The sequence below is a fragment of the Apus apus genome, chromosome 1 (genome assembly GCF_020740795.1).
Source record: "Apus apus isolate bApuApu2 chromosome 1, bApuApu2.pri.cur, whole genome shotgun sequence".
Classification (NCBI taxonomy): domain Eukaryota; kingdom Metazoa; phylum Chordata; class Aves; order Apodiformes; family Apodidae; genus Apus; species Apus apus.
Genome location: NC_067282.1, coordinates 155,813,705 through 155,824,930, shown reverse-complemented (window position 1 = coordinate 155,824,930; position 11,226 = coordinate 155,813,705). Strand labels below are relative to the sequence as shown.

Genomic DNA, 11,226 nt, shown 5'->3' with positions numbered 1-11,226 from the left:
TGCCTGGCTTCTAAGCTCCCATCTGCTTGGCATGAGGCACACCCAACACCTGCAGCTCCTTCTCACTCTTCTTACCAGTGGGAAGATGAAGCACAGGCATGATTTGCCCATGATTAGATACTGTCTAATTTCTAATCTAGGAGTAAAATCTGTTGTTCCTGCATGCTAGGCAGATGTGCCAATATGAGCTGAGTGTACACACCAATGGTGGCATACAGCTATACCTCCCTATACCTCTCTCTGTGCACATTGGTGAATATGCTAGTCTCAATGTATGCCCACATATGGTTAGAAATAGTGTACAAATAGCTACACAAAGACACAGGCAGTCTGGTATTTGTCTCCAACTATATATAAAAAAAAATGAGACAAAGCTAAATGCAACCATCCCCCAGCAAAAATTATCACAATAGTGCTAGAGTTATGATTGCACTGGTCTCTCTCACACAGCTGCTAAGGAAATCACATGCCAAGCAATGAGCAAATGATAACCTCAAGCCACACACCCTCCCAGCCAAGAGGGTATTTTGGTCTCCCAGTACAAATTAGGAAGTCTACTAAAATCAGAGTGTTAGTCCAGTCAGCACAGGAACTAAGACAAGGAGTTGATGTACAAGATGCAGGGGCTACATAAGATGACTGTTTCCTCAAAGCTCCCCATAACTAACTCATTCAACTTTTAACACTTTTCCCCGGCCAGAACTGTTCACATGAACAATTTGAGCCACCATAACCTGGCATTATCACTAAAAGAATTTGTTCTCTCCTTTCCCCATCCTTATGCCCACACAGCCCCTTCTTCTGTGCTAGCACAAGTGTTTAGCCACATTTGCCCATTGTGAACAAAGATTGGGAAACATATCTGGCTTTAAAACTCACTGGTATATACTTATGTGTTTGCTTACATATTTTTGCCAGGTATGTTTTAAACTGAGCTCAGTGCTGTATTCAGCTCAATTCTCCTGTGCTGGCCCACAGGGTGGGTTAGTGTAGGAGTGAAAAAGAGCAGCAGAGAGTAAAACAATTTCTCTTGATGGTGAAGCTAATTCGTGGATGCTTAAAATGTTTCTGAGGCTACAGCCCCTGCTAAATGGAAATCCATTGCCAGCCAGACATATGCTCTGTTAGTCCCCTGAAATGCATGAGGTCAGAATCAAAGCACCACATGTAGCCTATGAAAGCAATGGTGGGCTGGGAAGAGCAGAACCCCTCTTCTGAAGTCTGTCCATCCCTGAAGGAGAGCCCTCCTACTCAGTTGTCTGCAACCTTTAAAAATCTGTGTACCATAAACGTTTTCTAATGGTCATGCGGATCCAGGGCAGTGAATTCAAGCCCAACTGACAATAGATTTGCTTTGCTTCTGCAAATGCATTAAGAGCAGTCTATCAGTCATTGCAGATCCAGATTTATTTGTTGCAAACCAATGATTCAATTGGTTCTTAAATTCTGCACCGATGATTGTGTATTTGAAGGATTTATGTGACTGAAGAGCTAAGTGGGCACTCCGTGAGTGAGAAAATCTGCTGATATTTGAGAGAGGAAGTGGTGCAAAATCTATCTGATCATTTAAGCATCCCTAGGAAACGAGAGCTTGCTCTTCCTGAAGTAGATCTTTGAAAATGCTCGTATGAAAATGGCTGGGAGTTGGGAACAATTAGCTGATTAAGTGCAGCAGGTAGCATGTTTTAACCAGGAAAAACGAGGTTCATCTGCAATGACCCCGGTTTGTGCGCCCCTCGCCCCCCTCCCCCCATGTATGGAGCAATGTACTCAACCCGATTCAGATTCTTCTTTAATCGGTACAAATCAGGCCCAGCTTTGAAACGGACCTTAATTACAGCAGGAAAATAAGCAAAAATAAAGCTGCAAAACAAAGACCCGGTCTCGCAGGCACTGCAGCACGCACCCAGAGCCCGGGGCCGTGCGCAGGGAGCAGCACCCGCGGCCCCGACCGGTTTCAGCCCTACAGACAAAGCCCTGCGCACCTCCGCGCAAAAAGAGCGCAGACAAAGCGGGGCAGGCGGCTGGGGGAGCGCTGCAACATGCGGGGCCGCGCAGGGCTTCCTCTGCGAGTGGGCGAGTGGGCTGCTGCTGCTGCTGCTGCTGCTGGTAGCAGGTTTGTTTTTTTTTTTTTTTGCCTGTTTTTTTTTTTTTTTCTTCGTGTGAGTCTTTTTTTTTTTTTCCTCTCTCTCTCTCTCTTCACCAACTTCCTTCCTGCTCCAACTGCCGAAGCTGAGCGCTGAGAGCGGAGGAGGACCCCGGCCGCAGGCGCAGCTCAGCCGGTGAGTACGAGCCCAGGCGGGGGGAGCGAAGAGAGGGTTCACCCCCACCCCCCTCCATCCCGGGTTCCCTCGCCCCTGGCTCCGCGCAACTTTACGCCTTTGTTCTCGGGCAAGGCTGGCTCCGCTGCCCTGCCCTGCCCTGCCCGGCGAAGTGGGCACAGCCCTGCCTGCACCTCACGGGGGGGTGTGGGGCTCAGCGTTGCCGAGGGGCAGAACGAGGGGAGGCAGACCCCGGGTGGCGGGGGCGGGGGGGTGACTGCGGTTGTAGCCCTCCGAGGTGGTACCCGGCGGTCCCCGGGAGGGGGGCTGGGCGATGGGGTCCTTTTCTGCCGTCGTACCCCGGTGGGGGTGGAATGAAGAGGCCAGGGTCGGGGGCGCTGGTGGGGCCGGTGGGTTTTTTTCCCCCGTCGCGGAAAATGGCTTCATCCCTGGCAGCCCCGCTTCCTGGAGATAAGCCCTAAATCAGGGGGGGTGGCTTGGGGGAGTGAATTTGAGGCACAGAGGGTGGGCAAATAAAATGACGGCCCTGTGACCATCGGTCTTTGTGCCCCGTGGTGGCATGGGGTGGGGCAAGAAGGTGTCCACCATCCACCACGTCTCCTGTCCCCCAGCCCCCTCCTGCTGCAGGTACTAGGGCAGCCACCCACGCCCAGAGCAGGCAGAACCTAGCTGCAAGACCCCTCGGCAGGGTATGATTCCTCCTTTGCCTCCTGCAGCCATTTCTTTCTCTCTCTCTGGCAGGGGCTCCCTAGTGCTGTCCCTGCCCCTCTCCCCACTGCTTTGTGGGTGCTGCCAGGCCTCAGAGGTGCTGGCACGGCATGATGGTGGGCTGGGGCTGCAGGAAATGAAGAAAAACGTAGTGGGGCAGGGCACAAAAGTATAGGGTTACTTTTATAATTTTTAATGGTCCCTGTGGCTTGAGACCACTGGGGGTCTCCATCTTAGCCCAGCCCTTTTCCCAGGCAATGATACAGGAGCCCAGGGACCCCTATAGTTGGGTACAGACATGCTCACTCTCGGGAAGGGCTGGTGTGTGAGCCAAATAGCATATCTCAGTTTGCAGAGGGGACCAGTCCCACAGCTGCAGTGAGTAGAGGAAGGAGCCTCTGCAACGTGAACTTTTCTCTTGGAGTTTTTCTCTGGCCTGGGAATTTGGCAGGAAGGCAGAATCAGGTCCACATCTTGGGGAGAAATACTGGAATAGGGTCTGATTGGTGCCATCCTAAGATGTGTGTGAAGCAGGGTTTGTTCAGCCCAGTTTAGCTGTTTCTGTTCCCTGTAGGCTCTTGCTGTTGGCACAGCAGGTTGTCTGTTCACGTTCTCTGGGAGGTTTTCGAGCCTAAAAGCATGTCCCCTCAAGTGAGCTGCCCCCATGAGCTGACAGGGAGAGTCTCTGCAGCATATGTCATGCACAGGGAAGGTCAGGGATGGGGAGCAACCAGCTGGTCCAGCCCTGACTCTCTGCCTTTTCTCTGCATGTGGCCAAAGATCTCTCTATCCATTGCCTGTGTCCCTCCCTCTCCTGTAATAAACTATAAAAAACACTGTGGAGGATGGGGGCAAATAGGCAGCTCTGCTCTGTGGTTGCAGTGGTGGCAGAAGCAGCCTAGTATCGTGAGAGAGCTTGGAAGAGTGAAAATGACTCAGATCTGCAGCTAGAGTCCAAGTGGAAGGCAAGACCTGGCAGTGACTGTCACAGCTCATCATGTCCTCTTCCTGTGGGATGGCACTGTGGGGATCATGAGGCTTTGTAAGGGTACTGTGCTGGGGCTGCAGAGCAGTGGGGCATGGGCAGTTCTTGCATTCATGAGGGAGCTTCTGGTTTCCTTCCTCATGAGGCAAGCTTAAGTGCCTTCCCCATGGTATGTAGGTCCTTGACACTCCTACAGCTGGCTGCTGGGACACACTTGCTTTCCTGTCCATTTGAGTTGGGATTCCTTTTTGTTTCCCAGCTGCCCGCTCTGCACTAATTCCTGACTCACCACAAAATGCGATTGGAAAGTAGTCTTGCATCAGGGCCATTGCCAGTTAGCATGCCCCACTGAGTTGTCTTGTTCCTGTGCTGCTCGGTCCTTCTCTGTCCCTTTTTAACATGAAAATGTACTCCTCCTTGACTTTTATTTTTCCACTGGTTTTGCACTGGGGTGTCTGCGTATTACTCATTACTGGCTGATTCCATTTGCTGATTCACCCTGAACTATTGCATATATTTATTTTCTTTCTGTTTTAATGAATGAGAACACTATCCAAGCTCCCAGTTTAACTTTTGGGAGCAGGGGCAAAGGTTAAGGCCACAGCTGCAGTGAAGGATAAAGGGCTTGCTGGGGAAATTGCAAATAAGCAGGCAAAAAGAGAATTTTTGGTAGAGACAGCCTTGAAGAAGGAGTTAATGTGAGGGTAAATTGAAGTGAACTGAATGATCTGTGTAACTTGACTAAATCCCCTTGCTGCTGAAAAGCAGGGAATGGCTAGGCCACTTGTAAAAACCTCTGCTGCACCAGGGCACTATTCTGGTTTTCGGCCTTTCTCTGAAGAGAGGTAAGGTTGCTAGAACCATGTGGCTGGCTGTGTGAGACAGGCAGCTGACTGAGGAGGACCTGGCAAAGCACTGCTCACCTCTCTTGTCTGTCTCCTGTTCCCCCATCCCATGCCCTGGCTGACCATCAGTCCTCTCTCTTCACTCTGGCTCCCATTTGGGATGCCACCCAAGTGGCTTTGCTGCTCTCCTGTCTTCAGTGATGCATGTCCCAGCTGTGCTGGCTGCATGGCCGTGGACTCCAGCTGACCTGCAGCACAGGTACACATGGCTGCTCTGCAGCTGGGCTGGATGCAGTCAAGTTATGCTTCCTTCCTCCATGGGAAGGAGACCTGATTGGTGCCTGAAGTGAGCTGTTTGTTCCTTGGAGCAAGCAACGGGAACGCCGGTGATAGATTGTAGCGGGTGTGTTTCCTTAAGGGCGTCAGCTAACTTGCTAATACAAGGGAGTTGCTGTCAGGTATTTGATCTTTCTATGAAATATGGCTTTTAACCCATTGCGAGAGAGTGAACAAAGCCTTTGCCCTTGGCTTCATTCGTGTGTCCCTGCTCCCCAGCGCGTGGCGGTGGCTCTTTGTGCGAGGTGCCTTGGAATGGCCGGGGTGCCGGGCAGCAGCCGCGCTGCAGAGGAGCTGTAAATCACGCCAGCTTCAGCCTCCGCTCCTGCGTCTCCTCCCTGAGAGGGAAGAATAGTGTAGGTCTGCGTGTGCACGTGGTGCCTGCAGGGAGACAAGAGGGGGCAGGGGGGATTGTGTTCAAGCTGGAATATTGGCACGGCAGTGTCGGGATTGCAGCTGATCACCGTTGCCATTTGCCTGTAACGATCCCACTGTTTGGCACTGAGCAGGTTCCTGCCTCTCTGGGGGACTGGGCCACACCGTGCCAGAGCCAGTCCCTCCAGGGACATTACCCCCCCACCAAGCAATCCCATTGACTGTCCTCTCCTCAGTTACCCAGACTAAGTGACCATGACTGAGAAGACCCAAGAACCTCATGTGGAGGAAGATGATGATGAGCTGGATGGGAAACTCAACTACAAGCCTCCTCCTCAGAAAACACTGCAGGAGCTGCAAGAGTTGGACAAGGATGATGAAAGCCTCGCTAAGTACAAGAAGTCCCTGCTGGGAGATGGACCTGTGGTAGTAGGTAGGCTGGGGAATACTGGTAGGAGGAAACTAGGGATTAGGAAACTGGCATTGCAACAGTGTGCTGTGGGGATGGGGCAAGGTGGCCTCAAAGAAGAGGGAGCTTGTTTGACCAGGCACATGTACTGCTTCTGCTGGAGGACTGGGGATGGGCAGGTGGAGAGATGCATGTAAAGGAAGCAGGGAGGATGCTCTGAGCATTAGATGTAAGGTTACTAGGGAGTGCTGGCATCAGAAAGGGACTTGTGATGGGAGATGTGTAGGTCTTGTGGTGTGAGGTGTGGGGGCCTTGGGGGACTCTTGAGGGGTTAGAAACATGAGGGGACCAGCCTATGCTGAAAGGAAGCCTTGTTGCTCAGAATGATCTTAAGAGGAGAATCTCCTGTCATGGAAAGACCTCCTCTAGGTCTTGTGGTGGAGGCTGGAGGGATCCATGTTGAACGACTGGGGTAGATGCATAGTTTTCTTCTGCTGAAGGAAGCCTGGCGTTACTGGGTGTTTCATGAAGTTTCTCTGTGGTAAAGCAACACTGTTTCTTCAGTGTCATCCCCTTCCCCTAGCATTTAATTTTGCAAGCTGACAGCTTTCCCCTGACTTTCTTACCTGCAGACCCAACAGCTCCCAATGTGGTGGTCACTCGACTCACCCTGGTATGTGACTCTGCTCCAGGACCGATCACTATGGACCTCACAGGTAGGCACAGACTCTGTCCTTGGGCACTAAGGGGAACAAGCAAATGCTCTGGCCTGCTTCAAATTGAAAGGGAGTTTTTCCTTGGGATGCTGCAGTGGGATCTAGAGGAACTCTGAGGACATCTTAGCCTTGTTTCTTATTTAAGGTATATACATATGAAAAAGGAGATGTAACACAGGGAAATGTTGAGAGTCTTTTTCTTTATCTAGGCTGCTCTAAGATCTCCTTGGTTTCTCCTGCCTTCTTACTTCCTTTCAGTGAGACCTCACAAGCAAGGGATGTGCATGCGTTCGGGTAATGGGTTGTTTTGAAACTTCAGAATCAAGCAATACTACAGTTCCAGCTCCTGGGGACATGAGGAGAGAACCAGGCTTCACCTTATATGGGCTTTTCTGTAGAGAGAGGAAGCTGGGTCCGGAGGAGCAGAGAGGCTTCCTGTTCAACCAAACCACGCAGAGCCCTGCAGAGCCTGGGCAGCCTCACAAGTCAGGCGGGAGCTGCGAAACATGCTCTGCTCACCCAAGCCAGGCTGGGCACGGGTGAAGCATGCACACACTCCTGCAGATGCATTACAATGAGTCTGTGCATAAATATCTTTGTGTATATGTGCCTAGACCTGTGTTTAAGCATTATCTTCATAGATGTGGGCACAGCCACGTATGTACACCCAGGCTTTCCTCTGTGTCTGCTCTCACAATGCGATTGCTTACACAGACATGCGCATACTCATTTTGCAGGTGTCATCGTTCAAAGGGATGCTTACCTCTGGCACCAATCCCACCCCATTCCACCATGTGTGGTCTCTTCTTGCTGTGACAGCTCTAGCTAATGGCTTGGTCCTCTCATTACAGGTGACCTTGAAGCACTCAAGAAAGAGACCTTTGTATTAAAGGAAGGAGTGGAATACAGAGTTAAGATCCACTTCAGAGTGAGTTGTTTTCCTTCCTGTTGCTTCTCATTGGTTGTGGAGGACAGTCCCTGGCAGTCTATCAGATAACTAGAGCCAGGCAGCATGCCTGCCTAAAAGCTGGGCCTTTGTAAAGGTCCCCTAGCTTCAGGTGTCATTTTACCCAACAAGGGACCAGTTTTTTTTTTCCAGGGAATTGCTTCTGTTTACTCTTCCCTTGGAAGAAGCTGCTTTCTGTCCATCTACAATGTTGAACAACGGGTGATTTGGAAGCCAGATGAGTAGTTCTGGCCAAGTTTGGCTTCACCTTAGCCAACAGAAAATCTTTAATTCATGCAAAGTGGGAATGGACAGGGAGGAGAAGAAATAATGTTTTTCCACAAAGTTCAGTCCTCATTGCTGGGCTTTTTGTATGCATAAAAAAGGTTTAATACTGTAGCCTTTGGCTGATGATACCTGAGTTCATCTGGGTCACAATATAGCTAAACAGACTAATTTCTCCCCCTCTCCTGTTAACCAGCATGTCAGCCATTTCTTCTATGTCCAGCAGAAAATGAAAGTTGGCCACACAGCATTATGACATCCAGCACTGAAGTGATCATCTCATCACGTTTGCTGCAGACAATGCTGGCTTTGGCAGAGAAGGCAAAAAGGGATGGAGCTTAGTTCTCCTGACATGGAGGAAGGAAAGCGTTAGTGTTGTGGGTTCTGTAAGAAAGATTTCCCTTCTCTGAGGCTTGGTCACTGTCTCAGAGATGACTTTGTCCCCAGAGACACCTCCAGCTCACCTTTGTGCTATGCAGTATTTCTCTCTGTATCTAAGCCCTGCTGACAGGAGGTGCTTGGAGCCAGACAAGTTATTCTAGCTCCCTCCCTCAGTCCCAAGGCTCTTAAGAGCTGGCACCATGTGAATTCTCCCCTGGGATGTAAAAGGATCTGCCTGTCTTGTTTCCAGATTGAGCAGTGCTGCAGGGAGGCAGTGTATTCTGGAGGGGGACAGCAAGGGATATGTCCAAGCTATCCATGGCAGATTGGAGTAAAGATTATCAGCAAAACTGTCCCTCTGTCTCTTGAGGAGAAACTTACCAGCTCCCCATGGAACTTAGAGGGCATCTGGGAGTGCTTATCTCATCTTGCCCACCTGTTTGTGCTGGAGGGATGACTCTAGTCACCCATGTCTGGTTTTCAATATGAAAATTATTAACTGGGAACTCCCACTTCACTTTTCTTTGTCCTCATCAGCCCGTCTTGCAAAGCTGACTGATGTGCTCCAGTCAGCTTCAAAGTTAGGGAAAGGATGGGGAAGTGCAGGAGGTAAACAGAGGATGCTGTAGGTCTCCAGGTGCCTATGGAAAAATCATGTTAGGACTCACCACAATGTGTCCTGCCCTGAGCCTTTGAGGGCAGTGGTGTAAGGAGCAAAGATGGGTATGTCTCTCAAGAAAGAGAAAATCAGCAGATACAGGACCAAAACCCTTCCCTTGGCATTTACTTCTGGTCACTTCTTGCAGGTAAACAGGGACATTGTGTCGGGACTGAAATACGTGCAGCACACCTACCGGACAGGGGTGAAGGGTGAGTAAGAGACCTTTGTGCCCTGCACACCAGTGCACCTGCCCGTGTGTTTCCTCCGCTCAAAGAAGTATTCCTGCAGCTCTGGGCCAGGACAGAGCCTCCCTTGACCCCGAGGATCCCCCCTGCAGCACCACTCAGGAGGCAAGACTTCTCAGCAGAGTGTGTTAGCCTGCACTCTGCGTCACCCCGGCCAACTTATTTCCTGTGCCTGTGTGAACTCAATACGAGCCAGCTCTAGTATCTCTATGATGCACCAGTGTCTGCAGCAGCAAAGTCCCCAGAGACTGTTTAGACAGTGCTTGCCACCAATTTCCTCTCCCTACATAGTTCTTTACCTCCCTCCCCATCCCCCTGTAGGGCAGCTCAGCCTGTGTGGAGCTTCACACCCCCTGAAAACTCTTCCAGATGCACTTGGTAAATTCAGAGCTGTTCCACAAAGCTTCCTGCTGTGTTGAGAGCCGTGTTTTTGCTCATGACCTCTCCTCTGTGCAGTTCTGCCCTGCCTGGACAAGGCAGAGGAAAGCCCCATTTTGCACACACTCATCCCATGTGTATTTTTGCATGCGAGCACCTCTAAGGCTCAAGCATCCCATTCAGCACACATAAATGGTGTATCCTCACCAGAAAAGAGGAGTAGCTGGGGATCAAGAGATACCTTGAGCCATATGCTGGGTGTACTCACTCCCTTCCAGCAGCACGTACATGTGAGAGGGTGACTGGGTTGCCTGTCCATCTGCCTATCCATGCATTTTTTCCTTCCAGCTGTCCTTCTGCTTCACTAACCCACTTTTTTTCACTGATTACGTTCCCCTTGCTGACATGGACCATCCCTTTCTCTCCCCATTATCTCCTTTCTGTCTGTACTCATGCTTGTGGTTTCTTCTGTCTTTTGTAATTTCCCACCTGAGGGGCTCACCCCCTGTGGATTTTTTTCTCTTAGTGGACAAAGCCACGTTCATGGTGGGCAGCTATGGGCCACGGCCGGAGGAGTACGAGTTCCTGACGCCTATTGAGGAGGCTCCTAAGGGTATGCTGGCTCGAGGCACCTATCACAACAAGTCCTTCTTCACGGATGATGACAAACACGACCATCTCACCTGGGAGTGGAACCTGTCCATCAAGAAGGAATGGACAGAATGAGTTCACCCAGTTTGCCTTCCCCCTTGCCTCCTGCACCAGTCTCCAGGTGGGCCATGCCCACCATGCTGCTCCTTCCTGCCACCATGGCCGGCCACAGCCCTGGCAGCCTTTCCCATGGGCGCCAGGGCTCTGTGCCAGCCTCGGTCAATGCACAGGCCTGTGGGCAGCCTTTGCTGCTTCTTCTGATACACTGAAAATAACCTGCCCATTCTCACCACCGCCCCATCATGATACATAATGGGTTAAATTGGGAAGCATCTCCCTCCCTTTCTCCTGCTGCCTCCATTTCTCCTGTACTAACTCCGGTCCCGGAAGTGCCTTTTCTAGGAAACAAAATCACCTGGCAGGGCGGACTGGTCCCTGGAAAATCCCTACCTGCGTTACAATTGCCATGTGCTCTGACTCATTGTAAATGGTTACTTACCTTCCATGATGGTCTCCTGGTCTGTGTCTGGTGCCCTACCCCATTGAACTCCATCCTTGTGCAGGCAAAACCAGTCAGGGGGAATGCAGCTAGATGCTGTAACAAGACTTCAGTGTCCCAAGAATAAAACCAGTTTCTATCTTCTTTTCTGCATGAGTGTCACATTCTTTTTCTAGAGTATGTTTTTCAGGGGCGTGTACATGGCAACTGCATTATAGGAAGGCTTAAGGCCATGGCTGGGAAGGGAAGTAGCCCTCCTCCTTCAAAGCTGCAACCTGATTCTATAGGTAAATTATTTCAGAGCTGCTTCCTTCAGGAATCCTTTGAAGCCCAAAGTTTGCCTGTGTTGGGGGTAGGCTCCAGGGGTAGACAGCTGGCTTACAACAGAATGAGCCCGTGCAACTGTAACACAGCCTCTCGTGTTTAACTCCACCCCAGGAGTTCCCCAGAGCCAGCGCAAGAGCTGCGTGTCCCAGTGGCTGCCCTGCTGGCCAAGGACAAGGAACATCGGCCTCTGGGCCTCA

At 50.8% G+C, this 11,226-nt stretch overlaps 1 protein-coding gene across 1 annotated transcript; it reads left to right on the top strand.

Annotated features, from left to right (window-relative positions):
- Positions 1-2,166: 2,166 nt before the first annotated feature.
- On the top strand, positions 2,167-10,846 carry ARHGDIB (Rho GDP dissociation inhibitor beta). The gene is made up of 6 exons (XM_051624728.1): positions 2,167-2,282; positions 5,768-5,964; positions 6,573-6,656; positions 7,508-7,584; positions 9,075-9,138; positions 10,079-10,846. Exons 2-6 carry the CDS (start codon positions 5,787-5,789, stop codon positions 10,276-10,278), a joined length of 603 nt encoding a protein of 200 aa, XP_051480688.1. The 5' UTR covers positions 2,167-2,282; positions 5,768-5,786; the 3' UTR covers positions 10,279-10,846.
- The last annotated feature ends 380 nt before the right edge of the window (positions 10,847-11,226 follow it).